The sequence below is a fragment of the Equus quagga genome, chromosome 15 (assembly GCF_021613505.1).
Source record: "Equus quagga isolate Etosha38 chromosome 15, UCLA_HA_Equagga_1.0, whole genome shotgun sequence".
In the NCBI taxonomy this organism is placed as follows: domain Eukaryota; kingdom Metazoa; phylum Chordata; class Mammalia; order Perissodactyla; family Equidae; genus Equus; species Equus quagga.
This window is the reverse complement of record NC_060281.1, coordinates 55,685,267-55,708,767: the sequence shown is the minus strand read 5'-3', so window position 1 is coordinate 55,708,767 and position 23,501 is coordinate 55,685,267. Positions and strand designations below refer to the sequence as shown.

General features: G+C 44.9%; 1 protein-coding gene across 1 annotated transcript; it reads right to left on the bottom strand.

Moving 5' to 3' along the window:
- Positions 1–482: 482 nt before the first annotated feature.
- Positions 483–21,978, bottom strand: TXNDC5 (thioredoxin domain containing 5). The gene is made up of 9 exons (XM_046640007.1): positions 21,743–21,978; positions 17,021–17,126; positions 12,585–12,681; positions 9,927–10,042; positions 7,829–7,915; positions 7,074–7,217; positions 3,971–4,053; positions 2,048–2,177; positions 483–914 (listed from the first exon to the last, which is right to left on the bottom strand). Exons 1-9 carry the CDS (start codon positions 21,967–21,969, stop codon positions 792–794), a joined length of 1,113 nt encoding a protein of 370 aa, XP_046495963.1. The 5' UTR covers positions 21,970–21,978; the 3' UTR covers positions 483–791.
- Between the last annotated feature and the right edge of the window lie 1,523 nt (positions 21,979–23,501).

Here is a 23,501-nt window from a genome sequence, read left to right as displayed (position 1 = left end):
ACATTTTCCATGGGAGACATCAAATCTTAAAGTTGACATGGACTCTGGCTTCATGTTAACATAACTAATGAAATCTTTCACCCATGAGAAACAAACAGAAGTATCCTTTGAACAGTAATAACTGACGAGTATCGACACACACACGATTATGGCATCAGCATTATTTTACTTAGGCACGTGTCAAAAGTACCATTGCTCTCATTATGGCTAACCTCTTGTGATGAGAGAGGTATTCACAGAAACAGAAAATCCAGGAGTGGCTGTGAAGGTATCTTCCAGAGGTGTGGGGTTTTTGTTTTGAATCTGCCACGAACTATGGATCAACCACATTATTAATAAGTCAACTGGTGGCCTTCAGATCAGAGGAACGTCAATACTGCCACAGGCCACCTTTCCAGAACTCATGGGCAGTTCAAAAACTATGCTTTGGATGATGCTTTCACCAGAATCACTCAGGAGCCAAAAACAGTCCAGCAATTTGATTTTCCTCAACTCTATTTTAGTCTCAAAGGAAACCATTTAGATTTCATCAAGAGAAGGTTAAAGGGGACGACAGATCGCCACTGAAAATATTTAGTTTGCAAAGGGATCATGAGTTACATGTTTACTTAGAGAAACTTAATAAAGAGTCTGTTGGCTTAAAAAACACACACACAAAGAAGATACCACAAGTTTAGTACATTCAGCTTTCTGAATAACCACCATTTGAAACTCAGTGACATCCACATGATTTAGCTCCAATACACAGGGTACAGGAGGCCAGGCAGCAGAGGCGACTTCCATCTGGGTTTCTACAGTTCGTCTTTCACCTGGCGCAGAACAAACTGGTGCAAGGATTCGAGGTCTCTACCCCCACTGTGCTCACTGACTTTCTTTCCTCCGCGGAAAAGCAACAATGTGGGATAGCCTCGTACCTTAACAAAAAATAAATAAAACTTTGAAAACCAGTGGTTTAAATCACACACAAATCACTTCTTAAATAAAACCTGAAAAACTCCTATAGTTGTGACCAGGAAAGCCCATGGTTTAAAAATGTATAGACCATTTGAAGAGTACCTGATAGTGCGGAAAGCAGGCGTTAGGGCCATTTATGTACCTTCCAGTCTCAGACTACAAGATCAGTGTCAAAGGAGTGCCTCTACCCTACAGGGGCGCTTCCCAGTCTTTCCCCTGCACACCATCCCCTGGGGATCTGGAGAAAACGCACATCCAATCTAGCAGGTCTGGAGTGGGGCCTGAGACTCTGCGTTTCTGAGATGCTCCCTGGTGACACCCAGGCCGCTCTGTGGACCACACTGAGTAGCACCAGGATCCTCAAGGATGTAGATTTTTCAGCTGCAACTCCCTCCTTTTTAAGAATTGTAAGCTAAAAAGACAAATGGCATCTTCTAGTGATAAGTAAACGATGTCTGTGCTACATGTATTCTCAATCTAATGAGGTAATAAACTCCAGAGGCCTCCAAAGTGTTTTAAGAAAACAACACAGAAGGAAAAATATTAATTACAAATCTTCTAGACTATTAGATTGTGCTAACAGCTCAGAAAGGCGGCTGCAGTTAAAGAAACAACCCGAGCAAAGACCAACTTGTTGGTATGGCCCTTTCAGGAGGAAGGCTATGTTTGAATGTTCCTTCGCTCAGCCATTCTCCTTCAGAACGCAGGCTTACGTCTGAAAGAGAAGCCGCTCGGGTGTTTATGGCCATCAGCAGGCCAGCTGATTGTTCAGCCAACGGGAATGGCCGTGAGGGTGGGACCCCACTTTCAAGGTTTGAGTCTCAGGTACGCCCAGCCTTACACCCAGATGGCAAGACCTAACCCCCCCGAAATGTGTATAATAGAAGAGAGCCCTTCCTCTGAGAGCATCTCTCTTGCTTTTCAAAAGGGAAAAAAAAAAAAAAAAAACGCAAAAGGACACAAAAAATGCTTTGTTGAGGGGTGAGGGCAGCATGCGTTATGCTGGCTGAGTGCACAGTGCCATCACAATCTCGCCTGCGGTCCGCCCCAGGACTCAGAGCACCCATCGGCGTTCTCCTCCACGTGTACCCACCGAGTACTTGCTGCAAACACTCCGCTCAGCAGTGCAGTCCACCTCGGCGATCTTGACTCCTGCCAAACCAGGGAATTCCTTTTTAGAGAGTTCCTCCCAAGTAGGAGCCAGATTCTTACAATGACCACACCTAGGGACACAAGGACAGCTTTGTTGAAGTCTTGGGTTGAGCTCACTCACCTACATTTAGCTGCCAAGCCAAGCCTCATTTCTTCTTTCTGCGGCAGTCAACAATTGCCTAGAAATTTATAAAACATCAAATTCTCCCATTGGGCCAGCTAACTTTTCCTCCTCCTGCATCTCCTCCTCTTCCTCCACCAGACCCAACAAGGAGTTTAAAGTCAATCCAAAGTAGACTTTCAGATAAGCTGAGAGAAACAAGCTGGTCTAAAAACAAGTTTAGATTTGACACCATTTCCATAATACGGTAAACTGGGCTAACTGGCGTATGAATGCACCCTGAGCAGAAGGAGATGAAGAAGAAACAAAACAGCCTCCAAACAGTTGTTTTCAAAAATCACTTGAATGCCAAAAACATTTTATTTTATTTCTTTCTTTCTTTTTGGAGGAAGATTAGCCCTGAGCTAACATCTGCCGCCAATCCTCCTCTTTTTGCTGAGGAAGACTGGCCCTGAGCTAACATCCATGCCCATCTTCCTCTACTTTATACGTGGGACACCTACCACAGCATGGCTTGCCAAGTGGTGCCATGTCCGCACCTGGGATCCGAACCAGTGAACCCCGGGCCACCAAAGCGGAATGTGCGAACTTAACAGCTGTGCCACTGGGCCAGCCCGCCAAAAACATTTCAGATTTGATTGCTTATGGTCTCAAAATTTCAAAACACCTTCCAAGCTTCCCTGAAGCTTCAGTGATTTGGTGCGAGCGCTGCGGCTTCTACCAAGTTTGTTCACACCTCCCGTCCACCTGTTACTGTGTCCCTTTCCTGACCACCCCCCACCCCACTATATGAACTGCTCCCCTCCAATAAAAAGGGATCTTCTGTCCTCATACTTGATCTATACAGCTTTAGGTTTTTTAAAAAATAGAAAGTAATAGTTTTAAAGGCATCATTTACTAGTATTTTTATTCTTTAAGGATAAAAACTACACAACTCAGGACTCGTGTGCTCATTAACTTTCACCTCTGCTCTCATGGGTTCTCACGAAGACTTGGAATGAAACACACTGAAGAGCAAAACTGACATGTGGGGACCTCACTGGTTCACGTTTAGAAACAGAACTAACACTCAGCTTTTCCAAATGGATTGTTTTATTCATGGAGACAAAGCGTCCTTCCCATTTCACAGCTGAGGAAATGCAGGTCCCCAGGAGTTAAAGGACACCCAGAGTTACGGTAGTTCACGGTAAGTCTCGAAACCTAGTCTTTGCATCACTTGGTCTCAAACTCTGTGGGTCCATCTCTGCTCTGGGCCCCAAGGACCACGTGGCAGGAAGGTTCCAATAACTGGGTAAGACACTGAATGGCTCTAACAGAAAGCTGAGCTCTAATGGATTTCTCTTTGACACCAAAAAGAGACTAAGGAGCAAAGCTACATCATGATGTTCATGGTTCATTCAACCAAAAAAGCAGCCTATTTGGAAAAGTACACAGCTACCACAAAAGTTAAGTTTTGTATGGCCATCATAATTCTCCTCTATTTTTATGTTTTCTTGAAAGCAGACTGAACCTTAAAATAAATTAACCTCAATCTCCATAAGTAACCGTTTATGATACCATCAAACTTTAACATGTCTAAATATAGGAACATAACTATAACATTCCCTTATTTCCTACAACATAACCTATGTGTAAATGTAATATCTGCCCAATACTGAGCCGGGAGGGTTGGCTGTTGAGTTGGAAAATATGATGGGACTTAGTCCATTAGGACAAAATAGTTTCTAATTAATAGCCACTTACCATGGAGCATAGAACTTGATGAAGGTTATTCCTTCTGCAATGGTGTCATCGAAGTTATTTTCTGTGAGTGCCAACACAGTGCCCTTCAGGGGAGGGAAAAGCCACAGTTCAAATACATCACTTAGAATAGGGTGGGGCCACGCATTGGGATTGCAGAAATATGTCAATAATCTTTTTACATGCTGTTATGCATGCTCCAAGGTCACACGAAAATACCTACACAGCTTGCATTTCACAAGTTACACAAGAGGGTAGGGCAGCAGCCTCTGAAGGGCAGAGATTCATTCCAGTGTCCAGGGTCCAGGACCTGCAGCCGGGAGGTGGCAGGACACAGTCGTGTGTTCTGCCCCCAGCCAGCCCAGGTGGCTTCAGGTGCAGCTGCTGTCATCCCAGGCGCTGTGGTGTGGACCAGTCAGCTCTGGGGGGCCTGAGCTTGAGTCTACACCTCCCCGGCTCGGAGCCTCCAATACTGCCCAGAGTCCACACACCCACTTCTTGGCCCACGTGAAGTCTGCACTTACGCTGCCTTTCTCACTGACTCCACCACTCTCCCATCACATGGATTCGTAAAATTACCTTCTCTGTGTAACAGAAAGACTTAGTTACAAAAGCACAGGCCAAGATACGTGTCTTACATGTAAGAGGCTTCTATTTGAAATTTAAAGTGAATGTGAAAACTGTTCATCTAAGCTCTGGCTGGAGAATTCAGGGAACGGGGCCACAAGGCAGGCGGCTCTACAGGGATTCTATCTTGACAGTTCTTTGCAGAATTATGTCTATGTGTTTCTCCAAAAATGGACCTGCAACTCTCTCACGAGAGCAAGAACATGGATGATTTATCACGTGGCTGCCTGTACCAGGGCTGCCCCGCTTGAGTCTGGCCTCCAGCACCGTGTGTCAGGCACTTGGCGGCGAAGCGCCAAGGAGGCCATTGTGGAACACTACCATCCTTCTTTATGGCCAGAAACTGGACGCCACACTCACTGAAAGACCCACTTAATGGTGGAAAACTTTGTTATAAATAGAAACCGCTCTGTGTTTGATGAAAACATCCATAGTATATAATTATACTCAATTTGGGATGACCTTTATAACCACCATGACACACACACTCCTCTAACACATGTGGTCATAACAACTACAAAATCATTTGTTTACTTCTTAAACCAAAACTTTAACACCCAGGCAGTCCCCAACCTACAGGAGTCTAACTAAGGGATGGGCCATGGGGGCGAGAAGGCGCATTACTACCCCCACCATGGGAGGATGGGGTCAGTGGTTCTGTTGGTTTTTCTGATTCCAAACAACTGGTGCTCAGGGAGTGATGGCTCCAGCGAGTCATGATCCTAGGTAAATGCTGAGGGGTCGAGAGGTACTGAGGAGGCATTCACACACACCTGGCTTGCTGCCCTCACCTGAGGAACAAGGGCACACTGCCCCTTCCTTTGTCCCTAGTGTCCCACTGTCCCAGGTAAGAACGTGGCATGCCATGAAGTGTAGCCACGTAAACTGAAGCAGCAATATAAGTATTCTGCATTGGAAGTACGTTGACAAACAGGCCTTACGGTTCTTAGCTAGGAAATCCAAGCATTGTTTTTCTGGGAAAACATTATTTTGACTCCCCTTGAATAATCTCATTTTCATCCATGGCATCAGCATCGGCTTCTACCTAAAGCTGAAGACACATAAACCTACTCATCTAGCGTAGATAGCCTGAGTTAGCTCCAGACTCGTACTGAACTGTCCATTGGACATCACGACCTTAATATCCCCACTGCCCTGAAAAGCAACATCTTGAAAACTGAACTCATTGCTTTCTTCCCCCAAGTCCTTATCTCACGCTTGGTGCCTCTGGCAACCAGATAAGCCAGAAATCTGCTGGTCACCTCACCCCACCATCCTGAGTCCGCTCAGTGGAGGTGGACGCCTTATGCCTGCTTTCTCCTTCTCTCCATCCCCACTGTCACAGCCTTAGTTTGGAGTCCTATCATCTTTTATGGCCTAATACACTGGTTTTCCATCTTTTTCACACATGCTGCTGCTAGTCATCCTAAAATTCAGCTCTGCTTGAAACTCTCCGTGGGCTCCCTGTAAATACAGGATAAAGCTCAAAATCCTTGGCTGGCCCACAAGTCCTCTCCTCGCTGGCATCCTGCACTGCACCCCCTGTCCTCCTTCACCCCATTCCCTCCACCCACTGCGGGCCCGGCCCGGACTGTGCCCGGCTGATCCACACCAGCGTGCCTCTGCGCCCGCCCTTCCTCCAGCAGCCATGCCTTCCCCGCCACGCGTCTCCAGCAAGTACCAGCTTGTCTTGCAGCTAGCTCTTCAGTGACCCTTCGTGCCTATGTGCCCCCAGTCTCTCAAATGACTGTGACCACCCAGCACACACTTCATCTCAGCCCCCATGACACCTGCTTGTATGTGTTCTCATCTGTCTGCCCCATGAGACCCAGCACCCTTCACAGGCAGGAAAATGGTCTTGTTTTTGTTTCCTGGTGGCCTAGGACAGTGCCTGAAACACAGCAAGGGCTTGATAAATGCAGAACAACTGAATCTAAAACCACACACTATCTGAAGGACTGAAGACGATACTCCCCAAGTCAGACACTGCTGCAACAGATTCAGTACCCCACAGAGATGTGCCTTCGACTTCCAGGGTGTGCGTCCTTTCCGCTGCAGACCTTTCAGGGTCCTTTACCACAGGGTGCGAGTAAATGACTGCAGCAAGTTATGGAAATGAACAGAAACAGGGGCCCGAGGCGCAGCAGTCAAACTTTCACAGCAAACACCCTCAAGTAAAGTGATGACTGACTCAAACGGGAGAATGTTCTAGAGACAGTGACACCGAACACTCTCAAGATTTGTCTCATATCTATTTCAAGTTTTTAAAAGAAGCTTTTGTTTATGTTTACCCCTTACAAGCATGTAAAAGTAGTTGAAGAAAATGCTCCCTGTTGAAAAGCCAGCCGTAGCCAACCATCTGAATTACTCTGTCCTCTTCCCACACTGTCACTTTGTCCGAAGCGTTTGAGGAGAATGCCCTCCGCGGGTGGAGGGCTGTGGGCTGTTTCTGCCCATATGGACTGCAGCAAACACCCACCTGGGCGGCCACGGGCTCGGTGGCTGGCACCGGGGCCTCCGAAGGCTCCACCGTCTCGGGGGCGCCCCTCTCCACGCTCTGGCGCTGCGACTCCACGTATTCTCTCAGCGACTCCAAATCCCGCTTTCCCTTGTACTGATCAATCTGTCCGAGACACGGGCCACACAGACGCGCCGCCGAGTCAGAAAGCACTCTGAATCACTCAAACCTCCTCCCGACCCCACTTGCCCTCATAAGACCTCCCATCAGATGTCTTCGCTATGGCTGTGTGAGTTGTGCGATGTCTGCACACTGGGATTTCAATGGGGGAGTACAGATTATAAATGGGATGTTTTGGCTTTGGTGAGAGAACTTCCCATCTCCTTCCTCTGCAGAGCAATAAGGATGAGAGCATGAGAGTCTGGGCGCTGACTTGGTGTTCGGAGACACTACCCACCAGGAATTGGGGGGCCACACCAGGAGCGAGCCTCAACCCCACTCAAAGGCCGTGATCAGAGCACGGTGACCCTCAGACAGTAGGTCTGGGTTATTCCAGTGATAAACTGAGCCCACTGAAGGGTTTCAAAATAGTATAACAATGGACAGTTTTTCTCAACTACCCAAAGCTTATCAATTAAGGGAAAGACATTTTTGTTCCACAATATGTATGCCTTTAAACCAGGGCCCAAACAATCCACCTGTTACACCATGTGACATCTCAGCCCACTGTTGTTAAGAGAAACATTTTGTCTCAACACAAAGACCTGAAGACGTACCTTTTTACCATCTCGGAACCAGAGAAGAGTGGGATAGCCACGAACCTGGTTTCCGGAACAGAGCTCGTAGTGCTGTGTACAATCAACCTAAAAATAAAGTCAGAGCACGATCACGTTCCCAGTCAGCTTCCTCAGGAGGCTTCCTGCTAAATGGACTATTGCGCACTTGGTGCTTTAAAAAGAAGGAAATTTCTAAAATTCCCGATCTGTAACATCTCTGCCAGCAAGCTACAGTTTTTGGAGAGACTTTCCTAAAAGCTACCCCAAAATACACTGGAGCTAAGGGAGCAGGCTGACAAGATTTACTCAGAGACGTGATTTAGCTCACTTAAAAAAGCCAATGTTTAGGAAGCATGTTTTCTCTTGAGCAGTTTGTAGATGGAGCCCAGCCTGCCCTCTGGGGACAGGGAGGCCTGGGTGTCGGTGACAGAGACCCACACTGTCACAGTGCCAGCTCAGAAATTCATCCTCATGTTCAAACTTGCAGAGCTTTAAAACCAAGGAGTCAATTTTAAACAGGAGAATTTGGCATATAATAAAGATAAAACTGAAAAGATGTCAAATTAAGAGTATATGTCCTTAATTCTATAAACTCAATTTACCAACAACCACAGCTCTTCAAATTTTTTATTTCATTTAAATCTTCGAAAGATTCTGCTTGTTCAACATTTTCATTAAACATTTTATCCTAAGTCACTTTCTTTTGGATTTTCTACTCGCGTTTAAATCAGCTATGCGGGACTAAGTTGTTTTCCACTATGTCAACAAAGGAGGATAAAAATATCCCTTTAACAGATAAGACTGAAGTCAGAGAGCAGTGAACGTGTTAAACTGAAGCTCAGGACCCTCCACCCAGAGTCTGGGCGGGAGCATCTCTAGGGTCCATGTAACCCAGCCACATGGATGTCCAGAGAGGAAGGGCCACAGCCCGATATTTACACTGTGTCTGCTCATGCCTGCTTCTTCTAGAAGCCTCTACTGACACACTGAAAATAATCTTCCATCAAAGTTCATAAAATAAAGTAAGGATACTAGGAATGGGGAAGATAGAAAAAGAAAATTATTTTATGATTACTTGCATGAAATGTTCAATAAATATAAAATCATTATCATAACACACATGATAGAGCACATTATTGAAAGTGTTGAACAGGCAACAGTGAAAAATCCATTTAACTAACAATAACTCCCACAATTTACCAGGCATTTGCTGCATGCCAAGCGCTGTACTAAGCATTTTATTTTCCTCCTCACAACCAGCACACAGTTAGGTCCTGTCTTGGTTTCGCAGAGGGGGAGACTGACGTGTGGAGAAGATGCCCAAGGTGAGCCAGCCAGCTCTAGCTGACTGCCAAGTTTATGCTTTTGACCATCTCACTGTGCTGGGCAGATTATCTTATTAACTCTAGTTCCTGGACATGTAGCGTTACTTCTGTATATTAATCAGCCCTCTGGCAAAGTGGAAAATGAGATTTTTATGAAGGAAATCCATGCAGGGATGTCTGTTGGGTGCCAAAGGCTGGACGAGATTAAAAATGCTTGATGGCCCAGGAGTTATTCTGGAGCCACTCTGGATATTTCCAGAAAATCCACTTACACAGAAGTTGTTAGACACCATTTCTGGCTTCTCTGTGTAAAGTGGGGAAAGTTGGAAAGACGCCCAGGCACAGAGCAAGCTGGGGCTCCCCATGGGGAGATCTTCTGCGTGCCTTTGCGAGCACGGAGTGAGGGTCCTTTAGGAAAGAGTCTTGGGTGAGATCAAATGTGGATGGCCTCCAAGTACGTCCAGTGAACATTCTCTAAGGCTCTGCCCCATATCTTTGCAGAAAGGGTTCTGGGGCTGCCAATTCAGAATTGGCCATTGCTTCAAAATAAACAAAGGAGCCAAAACCATAATTTATCTTTAGGCTGTGGAAAAGCCAGCACACTCGAAACCAGGCTGCCATCTGTGAAGGTGAAATGAATTATCAAGTGGCACACTAAATGGAATTAATAAATCAAGTTTGTGACTTTGCACACAGAATGAATAATGGGCTACTCTGCTAATTAATCCAGCCAAAGGCAGTCTATTTCCAGTTTAATAAGGGCTTTCACTTACCTTGCCAATCTTGACAGTTTCGGAATGTTCAAGGCCCAGAGCCAGCTGCTCCCAGGTCGGAGCCAGAGCTTTGCAGTGACCACACCATGGAGCGAAGAACTTGATAAAGTGGTCGCCTTTATTCGAGAGCCAAGGCAGAGAAGGGGAAGAGGGAGTGTAATTTACATCAGACCTAACTAGAGATTGAATGGAAGCACGTGATCTTTGTCCTCTTGCAAAGCTCAGGGCAGTATGAACCGTTTAACTGGTAAAAAGTGATTCTCCATAAAATATGTCTATATCCATGAGTTTGTAACAATCCTCCAAACAAAACCTAGTTTGTTATCTTTGGAGGACAATAGGGAACCAACTCATTATTTGGAAAATTGGCAATAATGGGAAACAATCAGGCATTCATCCTATCTTTCCTATATGAACTGCACCACTAGAAAACCAAGAGATAAATGAGGGCAAGTTTCTCTTGCTGAAAAAAATGAAGACAGGATATTTTACTCCGAATATCAGCATTTGATGACCCTAATGAATCAATGGATCTAGGCAGTGACTGTTGTGGCCACTGACATCACAAAGAGACTTCACTAGCTACGAAGTCTTGCCTGTACCCTCCAAAAACACCAAATGGAAACTGATTATGTCCCTAGATCCAACCACCAATTCACAGGAAATAGAGAAACCAGGGAAATGTGTTCAACCACACCGTGGAGACACAATCAGCAAAGTCCAGACTGTGGAGACTCTACAGGTCAAACAACCTGTGTGCTCAGCAAAGAGAATGCAAGGAAGAAAAAGCAATGTTGGCAGAGCACATGGATTAAGAGACATACAAGTCTCTTAAGATGTCTCTAAAGACATACAATAAAAAACACCAAACTATAGTGTTTAGGAATGCACATTTGGGTGATGAACCATAAAGAAAAGCAAGGAGTGGTTTCCATAAAAGTCAGGACAGCGCCCCCTTGAGGGAGGGAGGACTGGAACTTGGATGGCTATGGGGAGGCTGGCAGTTTTATCTCTTGAACTGGACAGTGGTTACGGGGTGACTGCTTTATAACAATTCAATAAGCCCTACATTTGTTCTCTGTATCTGTGTTTTATTTCACAAAATAGAAGGTTTAAAAAACTTAGTATCACTCCCTAAGCTAGGAGAAAAAAAAAAATCAGACCCTCGCAATGTCATTGACAGTGACAATGACATTGAAGTATTGTTCTAGGCTGTTCTACCTTTACCAGCCTAGGGCCTGAAAGATGTCAGGCTGAGACCAAGTGAAATCAGGCTGTGGCCAGGGAGAGAACTAACAAATGGCCGCTGAAATGTGACTCAGGCTCAGGGCAGGATGTTGCCACGCCAATGCTCACAGCGGCACCTCATCGTCACGGCAAGGACACATTTGACTGAAATGGCAAAAAACTTGCTTCAAAAAATTAGCAACTGATCTGCAAGGCTGAAGCCATGTGTCTCTGGAAAGGTACGTCGCTAACCTTGTGCTGTGAGGTGGAAACAGGATGTCCAGGAACCTCCTGGAGTATCAGTGGGAAGCTGTAAGAGCAGGAGGCTGCTGTCGCCTTCTGAGGAAAGATGCTCCTGGGAGCAGCCCAAGGCAGCAGCTCTGGACTACAGCCCTTAGCAGTGGCTTGCTTAGGGAGGGACCAGGCTGGGCTTGCAGGAAATGGTCTATAACAAGGGGATTTTGGTGGTACATCCTGCAGGGAGCCCAAGCTAGTCTCAAATTAAAGTCAGTCCCCTGCATGGGAAAACACCCTGAAGCTCCACCACCAGAGCACCCATACCAACGAAAGAACCACCTTTAACAAAAATGGAAAACGGCTGAAGGCGTCACAGTGAGTTATTTTAGATCTTAGTGTGGTTGGGGGAACACTTATTTACACAGTAAGTGGGGTGGGGTTCGACTCCCAGCAAGCATGAATTTACATAGCCAGATAAAATGTTAAGCCCTTTTTCACAACATTTCCAACCCAGTCTTACGGGAGGATTTCTCCCCATGGGAGCATTTGAGAATGGAGGCCAGCAAGGAAGCTGAACTTGCTTTCAAGTCCTTTATTACCAAGCCCGACTCCTGTGAAACGTGTGAAGAAAGGACTTACATATTATTGACATCAGAAACTGTACACAGATCACTTTGATATTTAGGAGATCATTTTCAAAAAATGAGATGTGGTGCAGAAAAATATTTTAAGTGTAAAAGAATACCTACTCTGATTCACATGTTTTAATGGTCCCACGAAATTCTGGGTTAAACAGGTAAGAGACATTTTTGTTTCTGCCTCATGTCAATAAACATATGATTAACATGAATATAAAGAAACGCTTTCTTATCCAAGGATGCACTGCCAGCTAGTGTACAAATTAAGTGTGCCCATTCTTGATTTGTGAGCTTCCCACACCTAAGGCTTTAGCTCAGCATTAAAACTGGCATTTCTCTAAGGACAGAGACAAAGGGGGAATACTTTCCAGAGGAGCAGCATTAAACAATGATGTCTTAAAGAGAGAAACTCTGGATAAGTGCCACAGAGGCTGGTCTCCATGAGCCCTCAGGTGGCAGGAAGGAAAAGCCCAGCAAATCAAGGAATGACTAATGGTCAGTGGTTCGAAGAGGTGTGCATCCCACTGAGAAGGCCCACAAGATTCGCCTGCCATACCTTGCGCGACGTGCAGCTCGAAGTTGCTGGCGGAGAGCTCATACAGCCCCTGCTTGAGCTCGGGAGCTCTGGGTGGGTCTACTTCTGGTGCTGGTGTCTAATAGGAAGAAACAAAACAACAGTCACTGTTAGTCTGTGAAGACACAGTGACACCCGTTGAGGAGGTGACCTGTTTCTTTCTAGAACCTTCTGCAGATCTCCTCCCTCACCTGGCCACCTTGAACTGCTGTGGGATGCTGCTCTGTTGAGGGAGGCCAATCAGGAATAGACTTGTTAGGTTCTCTTGACACTTCAGCAATAAGCCCCTCACCAGCCTCACCCTCAACAAATGCTCCAGGACTGACATTTGAGGGCAGCCGGGTGACAGCCGTCCCCACCCCAGCCTGTCCTTTGCTGCCCCCAAACGCAACCAAACACAGCAGACAAACTGAAGGACAGGCCACCCCAAACTAGCACTCGGTCCCGTTCTTTGAAATGTGATCTGAGACTTCACAAATACAAAAAGAAATTCCTCATGGACTGGCTCAGAAGGAAGTAGGACCCAAAGACACAGAAGTAGCAAAACGGACCAGGCCGAGAATGAGAAACTTAAGAGACAGAGGAGGGCCTGGCTACCCTTTATTCACAGAAGTGCTGAGCAGCCCTGTGAAGGAAGGTAAAACTGCGGAGGACTCAGAAAAGGAAGAAGGAGGCAATGAGAAGGGACATGCAGGTAAGTGAAGGGCCACAGAGAACACCACAGGGCAAACATGAGCCATACTGAAAGACAGACTATAATTCACATGACTAAGGGGGACAGAAATACCATGAAGGGGCAAGGAGTAGCTTTTGAAAAGACGATTCTGCCAGTACCTGAGCAGACCCCAATGTGTACAACTATACAGTTACCACAATACTACACAATTCTAAATTTCTCAATTTTTGAAGCCTGAACAGCTGTGGCCTCCAACCAAAGCAACCAGAGCTAAAGAAAAGATCAATGAATCCCCATTTTGCTATAGACATATGAGTGTATATTACTCAATTTTTATCTGGCGGTTCATTTGTCTATTAAAAAGAATACCCAAGTTAAGTCATTAAAAGCTTTAAAAGTGCTGATAGTGCACAGCTGTGCAGAGTTGTAATCACAAGGCACAAAGTTGTCCTTTCTGCTGATGGCTTATCAAAACTTTCAAAGTGCTCGGTACCCACACAAAAAGATGCTGAAGAGAATGATGGCTAAGTAAACAGTCAGTGAGTTCCCATAAGGTGAAACAAAACACTCTATGTCACCCTTTATAAGATGTTCAAAGGCCTTTCAGTATTAAACTGTTCATTTATGGCACCTAGGGGGCACTATCACTTCCTGTGCTCTGTGACAGACACCAGAGCGGTCCCCACCATCATGGGAACACTACAGTATACCACAGAAATGGGCACATTATCACCCTGCTGGTGATGCTGTGAGCTTACAGATTCTTAAGAAAGCAATCTGGCAATATACACCAAGAGCCATAAAAATGGTCTTGGTTTCTTTTTTTGTCTTGCAATTTTATGTCTGGGAATATATTCTAAAAACATCACTCAAAACTAGGAAAAAAAAGTCTTTACAAAAATAAACATGTTTCTCATAGCATTTCTGATGACAGAAAAACTAAATAACCTAAATATCCATTAACGGAAAACAGCTGAATTATGGCAAATCCACATGATAATATAAAATGTGATCAATATAAAGATAATTAAAAATATCATTAGTGAAATAAATCACGTTTATATGATTATAACTGTTTTAAGAAAAAAATACAGAAGCAAACATGGAAATATAAAAACTGGGGTAGGATGTAACAAACAACAGGTTTTCTTTTCTTTGAGTATCTTTAATATTGCCATAACACTAGGGTGAAAAATCTAAATTTATCCTGTTGAAACATAAAAATGTATATATTAAATTACTTAGGTACAAACACAGATGAAGAACTTTTTTTAAAAAGTTTTCACTTAAAAGAAAAAAGCAAAGTTGAATTTCATACACTGCTGGTGGGGGAATGCAAACTGGCGCAGCCACTATGGAAAACAGTACGGAGATTTCTCAAAAAATTAAAAACAGAAATACCATATGACCCAGCCATCCCACTACTGGATATTTATCCAAAGAACTTGAAGTCAACAATTCAAAGAGACTTATGCACCCCTATGTTCACTGCAGCATTACTCACAATAGCCAAGAAGTGGAAGCAACCCAAGTGCCCATCAAATGATGAATGGATAAAGAAGTGGTATATATATACAATGGAATACTACTCAGCCATAAAAAAGACAAAAGCGTCCCATTTGCAACACAGGTGGACCTTGAGAGTATTACGTTAAGCAAAATAAGCCAGACAGAGAACGACAAACACCACATGATTTCACTCATATGTGGAAGATAAACAAACATATGGACAAAGAGAACAGATTAGTGGTTACTAAGGGAAAGGGGGCATAAGGGGTGAAGGGGCACATTTATATGGCAACTGACAAACAATAATGTACAACTGAAATTTCACAATGTTGTAAACTATTATGACCTCAATAAAATAATAAAAAAATAAATAAAAAGCAAAGTTCAAATTGAGGAGAATTTTCGGTTTGCAGTATAAAGTTTGAATATGTGAACTTTTCTATAATAAGGCACATTGCCACTGTTTCTGGAATCTATCTGCGATCGCTAGTGCTCTGAGGACCTGGTTCTGGGGTGGTGCCAGATGGATGCCACGTGGCCATGCTGAGCCTAGGCGTGGCCTCACAGACCTTCTGGGCCTGCACTTTCAGCCACCACTCCCCCGAAGGGAACTCTGCCTACAAGATGAAGTCTTTCCGCCATCCTGATACTGGCTGCTGGTTTCTTGAATAGTCATCACAGAAGCCTGGCTTTTTTGGTGAAAAGTTTATTTGAAAAGTTTTTTTGACACTATTAATTCCTCTCTAAAATTGGCTTCCTCTCATCAGAGAACATTTTCACAAAGGAAGCGATTTGAAGTTTAAATCTATATGAAAGTTACACCTGCTCATCTAGCCTTCTTGCCATGACAAAGATGCAAATTGACTCTCCGAGAGGTTTGTGGTTTTCCCTATTACCTAAAATTAGATGAGTCTCTGCTCAGCACTTACTCAACACCACAGCCCAGCATTCTCCGCCACACAGTAGAGACTTTTTAACACGTGAGCTAAAGTAGCACTTAGGGAGCAGCTGGGTTTCTGCTTAGCTGTGACATCTACACAGATGTGGGGGAGAGGTGGAGGACCACAGACACCCTGGAAAATGTCACCAATAGCAGCAGAGCGCCCCCAAAGCTCCTGGAACTGCACAGGAGCACAGACAACCTTCAAATCAGCGGATGCCGACCGGATGCAATAAAGCCGTCTTAGTTATGCTTTAAACTGAAATTACATTTAGAAACTTCAGATGCTCATAATGTTTCATCAGCAATGTACAGCATGGAAACCCTGGCCATCTTTCCAGTCCCTCACCAACATAACACCACAATCAAAGTCCACTTTGCCCCTCGGAGCCTGAGCATTCAGCACTAATCAGAAAGCACCACACATGAGAGGATGCTTAATGAATGGTTTACCACCAGAATGATTTACAACAAAATTAAGACTCCCAACCTAATTGGAGACGGGGAGGATTACAAATTTTTCTTAGTAAGTAACATTCTTCACACAGCTATGTCTTTAAAAAATATCTCAGAAATCACAGTTTCCACAATTTCCTGATATTACCCTTAGCGTAGGGAGGCATATGAAAACACTAACAGTATTAAGGGCATTAAATTATGTTATCAGCAAAGCCAGTTAGGACCTTGGGGACTAAGGGTTGAGAAGAAAAGGAAAGATTCACACTGTAGGTATAGCTGGCAGGAGGTAAGAGCAAGCTGGTAGCTGGGGCCAAAGCTGGCCTGGACTGGATATTCTGGCTTAGGCCTGGCCCCAACCCCAGCTGGCCAAGACTCAAGTTCTGGTGCTAAGAAATTACTGTTACTTGTATTACAGATGAGAGTGGCATAGAAGTAAATTTCATATCATGTGTATTTTACCACAATAAAAAAAAAAATTGAGAAGGAAAGTTAATCTTTACTTATGTTGTCAATAAGTTTTAAAAAAGTAAAAAGTTGCTTTAAAATGGTAGCCTTGGGGTTGGCCTGGTGGCATAGTGGTTAAGTTCGCGTGCTCCACTTCGGAGGCCTGGGGTTCATGGGTTCGGATCCTGGGCAGGGACCTACACACCGCTCATCAAGCCACACTGTGGTGCCCCACATACCAAATAGAGGAAGACTGGCAACAGCTGTTAGCTCAGGGCCAAGCTTCCTCACACACAAGAAAAGGTAGCCTTAATTTTCCAGCTGCACTGGCCTCTTTATTGCCCCGAATGTAGGAAGAAAGAGAGGGAGCGAGGCTTTCTGTGGACTCACGGCAGGTTCCTCGTTCAGTGTCTGCAGCATCCAGTTTTCCAGTGTCTGGAAGTCCCGAGGACCCTGGTACTTCACAGCTTCTTGGCCGGGCTTGAAAAACTTCAAGCTGAAAGAGTATCAAAGGATTAGATGGAGCAGACTGTTAAAGCACTTCCACTGCTCTGAGGGGAGAGCACTGTCCTTGCAGGCAGCAGAGTCACTCAGGGGAATTAGTCAGAAGATGGGCTGTCAGTGAGCGGCAGCCAGGCACGCATCTGCCACTCTCTGAAAAAACTGGAAAAAGAAAGAAAAACAATGTTCCAAGAAAGAATATATTCACTTAGTCCTAAACTTTTAAAAGTTTCTTATTTTATTCAAGAAAAATAAAGCTGAGGTGAACACATCTGCCTAATGCTGTGAATTCCACCCTAGGCTCCCAGCGCTCAGCCTGCAGAGCTCTGAAGCTCACCCTGCCAAGTCCTTGTCATCCTTCCCAGCCTCCAGGAGTTCTTATGTTCTGCATTTGTTTTCCTAAAAAATTAGAACTGTAGTAGAAATAGCATAGTTTTGCAATAAGTTCATTTCCAGGCTACCTTGTCAGCTATTCGGCTCTTACAAAGCTCGAATATCCAGGTATGGTGAGAATTCAAGTTTCCAGCGATAAGAACAACTGTGACATTGGTCTGTTAACTTCCCCACAGAGAAGGAATCTTTCCTTCCTGCTACATATAGTAGCCTCTGAGGGCATCTGCAGATAGGCTATGGAGCGCTTCCTTCAGTGGTGAGCAAAAGTCATCATCAGAGGCCAAAATGAACACGTCCAGATTCTGCATCATTCCACTGGTAACGAGAAAACATAGTCTAGATAAAGCTTAACAGAAAGTGTCAAGGAATGGGGGGATGGGGGTGGAAATACAGCTATTGACAAAACAAAAGAAATACAGGCCAGCATTCTTTGGCAAGCATACTCAGCTAAAATGCCCCCGACACTGCTACAGCACGTAGTTCGTGGATTTTGTTAGCAGATACCCAGTGTGCAGATTCAAGATGGAAGACGTCAAGATATGCAGAAATCAGAACTGGGGGTTTGAATAGCTTACTCTTCAAAGGCCTTAAAATGAAGTTTCATAGCAATATGAGAAAACCAACACATTGGCTGGAGTAGGCATTTAAATTAATTTAAACTAAAACGGGCTTACTGGCCTTTCCCAGAAACTACGATACTGCGAGGGACTTACACGACATCCCTAATGTGCCTCCAGTGACAAATATATGCTCTGCTTCTTCAGTAGCTTATACTTTTATAACCATAACAAAAAGCCAAAATCCAAATAGATTTGGCCAGTACGCCCGTTACTTCATGAAGTTTAACACTTTAAGCAACTCCAAAGCATGAGCTCGCAATTCTGAATGCGCGCACCCACCCTGGGACCTCAGGAGGCTCTGGAAATGCGTGTTCTGCCCACAGAGTACAGAGGAAGGCTACTGCACTTTTCCACTGCCCCTCTCTCCTCCCAGCGCCTCCCTCCTCCACAGTGCTTCAGGACGGAAGACAGGGGATCCTCCAGTCAGCAAGGACCAGCGTCACCAAACTCATTCCCCACTTCTTTACTAACGTTAAAACACAGTAAAATCTAACCTGTGATTTTTCTCTGATTTGGTGTGCATTGAGCAAAACAAAAATAAACCTTTTTTTTAATCTCTTCTTGTTGCTGGACTGAAAATCTTCCTAACCTGCCCAAGCCTGAGATTCCTCCTCAAGTTCACGGCGCCTAGGGACAGAATCAGAGCTTCCTTTGCAGAACTCTCTCTCTGTCCAGGCACCTGACTGCAATTCTCGCTGCAGATGGAGCTGAAGGAGGCTGTGAAGAGTGGGCCACAGGTACGGCCCCAAACCTGCCTGACATTAGCAAACCTTCACATGGGTGTTTATTTTTCCCGGGGATCTGTGTCCCTTTCAAGGAGACTGCCGGGGAGAAAATCCCATTTATGGGTCACTATGGAAAACAATGTGATGAAAGCTCTACTACTATGGATGAGATGGTGATATGGGTTGAATTGTGTCCCCCAAAACAGATCTGTTCAAGTCCTAACCCACGGCACCTAGAATGTGACCTTACTTAGAAATAGGATCTTTATAGAAGTAAAAGGTTATATGAGGGTGGACTCTAATGCACTATGACTCATGTCCTTATAAAAAGGGGGAATTTGGACAGAGAGAGAGACATGTACACAGGGAGAAGGCTATGTGAAGATGGAAGACTGGAGATGCATCTACAAGACAAGGAGCACCAGAGACTGCCAGCAAACCCCTAGAAGCCAGGAAGAGGTAAGGAAGGGCTCCCTGGCAGGTTTCAGAGGGAGCACCGGTCTGCGACGCCTTGATTTCGGGCTTCTGGCCTCCAGCGCCGTGAGACGATATTCAGTCACCAGGTTGCGGTACTTGGTTACGGCAGCCCAAGGAGACCCCCTTCAGCCTGCCCCTGCTCACATTTTCCCAGAGGATAAAGATTCTTTACTAGCTCAGCAGGAAGATCTCGAAACATTTTCCTGGGCACAGTCAGCCACCTCTCAGGGCCTGGGAACCTGAACTCCCTCCCTCTCCAATCGTTTCTTCCAGGTACAGGTGCCAGGCAAGAATGACATAAAAGCTAACAGACTAACACACCCGCGCTCAGGCATTTACATTCACTATCTGATTCAGGCCTCGCAACGTCCCTATGAAATGGGTGCTATTTTAGAGGCAATGAACGCACATGGGGTAAATCCAGGACTGCCCCAATGCAACTACATTTTATGCAGCACACTCCGCCTCCGCATTCTGTGAAAAAATCTGTCCTCGGCACCTGTGCAGTGCTGTGATGGTCATGAAGGTTCTTTCCCAAACCTTGTTCAGTGTGGTATAAGCTCATGTTAGTTCCTTTTAACAATTCAAAACCAGAGCATGGTTTTCTTGGGGATTATATCTTCTAAATAAAAATCAGGACACATGATCCAACGCGGATCTTTTCAAATCTGTGAATAGCACCTGTGGATTAACTGATGTTGCAGCCTGACAGTACCTATGACCAGCTCCAGGTGGAACCCTCTACTCCCCTCTCAGATGGCCCCGAACACGTGCCCTCTCAACCCCATTACAGGTCCTACACCTTCCCTGTGGTATGGTTTGTGGTGTACACAGCCACAAGGCCACACACAGCCAGGTGTCTAAGAGTAGACACCATGGCCAACCCTCTCTGTCGCCTCTGCATCTTGAAAGTAATAAGCTCGCAACAGGTGAGCATCTTTCTCCTCACCTGGTCCCACTACTCACTGACGCTCCCTTGGGATGCTCTTCATCCAAGCAGAGTTTACTTTAAAAGCAATGCTAGGAAGCATAGGATGGTGATGCCAATATGTAGGTACACAGAGTAGGAAATTTTCTCTCTATTAATCTGATTTGATGTAGACTTGAATTGTGGCACTTAGATTAGCAAGCAATCACCAACGACTAGGAATTCCTGAGTCTTTCAGGGAAAGGCCAAATTTCCTAATGTTGGGGGGAACTTATACATTTATTGGTATGCTCAGATCAGTGTCTGCACATGTTATTTCATACAACAATGTCACAGGGCGGTGGGGTGGGTGGGTGGGCATCATCATCCTACTTTAGACTCAGAGGTTAGAGAATGTGACCAGAGCTGCCTGATAAGTAAATGGTAGAACTGGGATCCAAACCATGGCTTCCAGGTTCAAGCCTAGAGCTCTTTCCACTTTTCCATGCTGCCTCTCAGGTCTGAAGATAGGCTCAGGTTTTATAAAGAATTGACTTCATCCATCAATTTGAACAGACATTTCAGGAGATGCAGGGGCCAACCCTTCCCCCACATCCTTCTGGAAACAGCATCTTCCTTTTTTTTTGGAGAATGGCTCTTTCCTCCAACACGTGCCATGTGGTCTGAATGGGGCTACCATCTTCCTATAAGATGCTGCCTCTCTGGCCGCAGAGACTGTTCCTGGAATGAACACTCCATCCAAGCTGGGCCAGTCAGTGGTGGGCCCAAGTCAACCACGGCAACAGAGAGATGCAGAGCCAGAAAGTTAAGTCACCTTAAGGGGGGTGCAATAAAAACAGGCCTCCAGACTCCTGGAGCTGAGTCTCAGAGCTTCCCCACAGCCTTCTAATTAATCTCCTCTTTGTTTATTAAGCCAGTTTCAGTTTCTGCTTCTTAAAACCAAAAAACTCTGAACTGTCAAGGGAGTAAGTAGTAATCCTTGTCAGAACTGCCATACTCCAAGGGTTTGTCACCTTCCTTTCCAACAGAAACAGCCCTTGTGCTGTTCACATGGGAAATGACTCTAGGAAGGATGCTTAATAGAATGGCCAAAAATTCAAACTAAAATTGATGACAAAGTCTGTGCTTGTTGTTTAAATGTACTTGTGAATGTCAAACGTGACAGGACCTCATGGAGACCACCATCTTTGTCTCACAAACCCATTCTCTTATAAATAGGAAAACCCAACACTGATTAATTAAAGGCTTTTTCCAAACAAGGTACAAAAATGCATCTAATATAGACAGCGTTAAACATAATCCTTCTCTAACAACAGGATGGCGTGCTTAAATTTAGCATCTGCTCACTCCTCAGAACTACAAAGGAAGCTACTGAAAGTTCAACTTGGACTTTCTCTGGCTGAATGCAGCTGGCAAAAAGATGTGGAAAACCTGGAACTATATGAGAAAGGCGCCCCTTCCCACTTACGTGGGGTATCCTCGCACCCCCTGGGCCGAGCACACGTCCGAGTCAGCTGTGCAGTCTACTTTTGCCACATAGACCTTGGCATCTTCCATGCTGTTGTACTTGTCTCCTAGGTCGTTCCAAGTAGGCTGCAACCGTTGGCAGTGTCCACACCTGCAACAAGGTGAGAATAAGTAGCATCCTGAGTGCCGGTCAGAGGGTGCTCGACCCACCTCTTCAGCCATCTGCATAGGGCAGTGGGGCTGTCTGGTCCTTTCTTTACACTGTGGTAGAGACGGACAGCTCACAGTTACTACAGAACATCGCTCCCCTGCTTAACACCCTCCAGAAAGTCACTGCATTATTCTCAGCATGAAATCAAAACTTAGCAAGGTATTGCTCCAGATCCTCCTTGATCTGGCCCCTGCTCACCTCCCATTTGACTTCTAAACACCAGCTCTCTCCTCCACTTGCAGTCTACCCCTGAGCCATGCCGCAACACCTGCAGTTTTCTGAAAGGGCCATAGCTTGGCTCACCCCTGGGAATCAGTATTTACTGTTTCTCTGACACTTCCTCCCTAAAGCCACCGGCTAATTCCCACTTGCCCTTCAGTTTAGTTTGGTGTCACTTCTTCCAAGAAGTCTGCCCTGACTCCCCAGCTGTTTAGTGCGCATTCTCTTCTCCTCCTCTTCTGGAACACTCCCGTTTTCCCTATTCTGCAGCAGCTTAGCAATTCTTGGTATAATTGCTCCTTCACATTTAGTCGGCTCTCCTCTACTACATAACCAAGTATCTGCAAATACAGGCAACTTCATAATTAAATCACTTCTGCATTTTCTCCAATGAGAAGCTTAAAAAACAGTCTGTAGCCACCCAAACTTTTAAATTTGATATAATCACATGTATACTTATAATACTCATTGTATACATTTAATTATACATAAACATCTTAAAATCATCTATCATTTAAAATGTTAGCTTAGAAGTATTGCTTCTTGCTACTCTTCACATTTCTTAACAGCATCAGCAACTTTCCCGTTGCTAAATCTACTTTTTGAGCCATATAGCTGATCATCTTCTTTAATTGTCAGCTGTCCGTAGTGCCATATTTTAATTCTGTATAAGCCAATATCAGAAACTTTATCCCAAGCTTCAAGTATGGTTACACAGCATTATGGCACATGGGCTTTTTTCATTCATCTAATAAGTGTGTATTTATGATGTCTACAGTGTAACTGCTTGCTCTACTGCTTTTTAAAGTGTTTAAAATGCTTTCTTACAAAATAATCTCTCAGTAAAATCAGTGTTAAATCTCTTTGCCTCTTTTCTTTTCTGACAGGTGACTTCAACAATGAGCATCGAAAGGTAGCACTGAAGAAGTCTGCTTCAAGCTAATGTGTCTTCCCTAAGCAGCACTTTCTTGCCCAGCTAAGAGAACCCCTGCTTTATAAGAAACTCAAATATAGTATGATTCCCTCTTCTCTGCAAGATAAGTGTGAAGGAAAAGCAGAGATATATTTAAGTATATATGGTACATGTGTCAAGAAGATAAGCACTGCCCTTTTTATAACTGTATTCTCAGTACCCAGGACAGGCTGGCACATAACAAGTGCCTGGCAATTTCTCAGTGATGGATCCATAGGTGCCATGGAGTCGGTACTTCTGGTTTGGGACCCCTGTGGCTACAGCACCAACCTCTGAGACAGCAGCTGCATTCAGACGGCAGTGTGTGGCCATGTGCGAGAGCAAAGCCACTTGATCCTCCCAAGGAGGCAGCCCCAA

Bases quoted from the DNA above. Each gene is read 5' to 3' on its own strand.
- TXNDC5 (XM_046640007.1), bottom strand. From the start codon at position 21,969: ATGCAGATGGCTGAAGAGGTGGGTCGAGCACCCTCTGACCGGCACTCA. The intron at 17,127-21,742 runs GTAAGTGGGAAG...ATACTCTTTCAG, and splicing joins GGGGTGCGAGGATACCCCAC to CTTGAAGTTTTTCAAGCCCG. The intron at 2,178-3,970 runs GTAAGTGGCTAT...TTGTGTCCCTAG, and splicing joins ATCAAGTTCTATGCTCCATG to GTGTGGTCATTGTAAGAATC.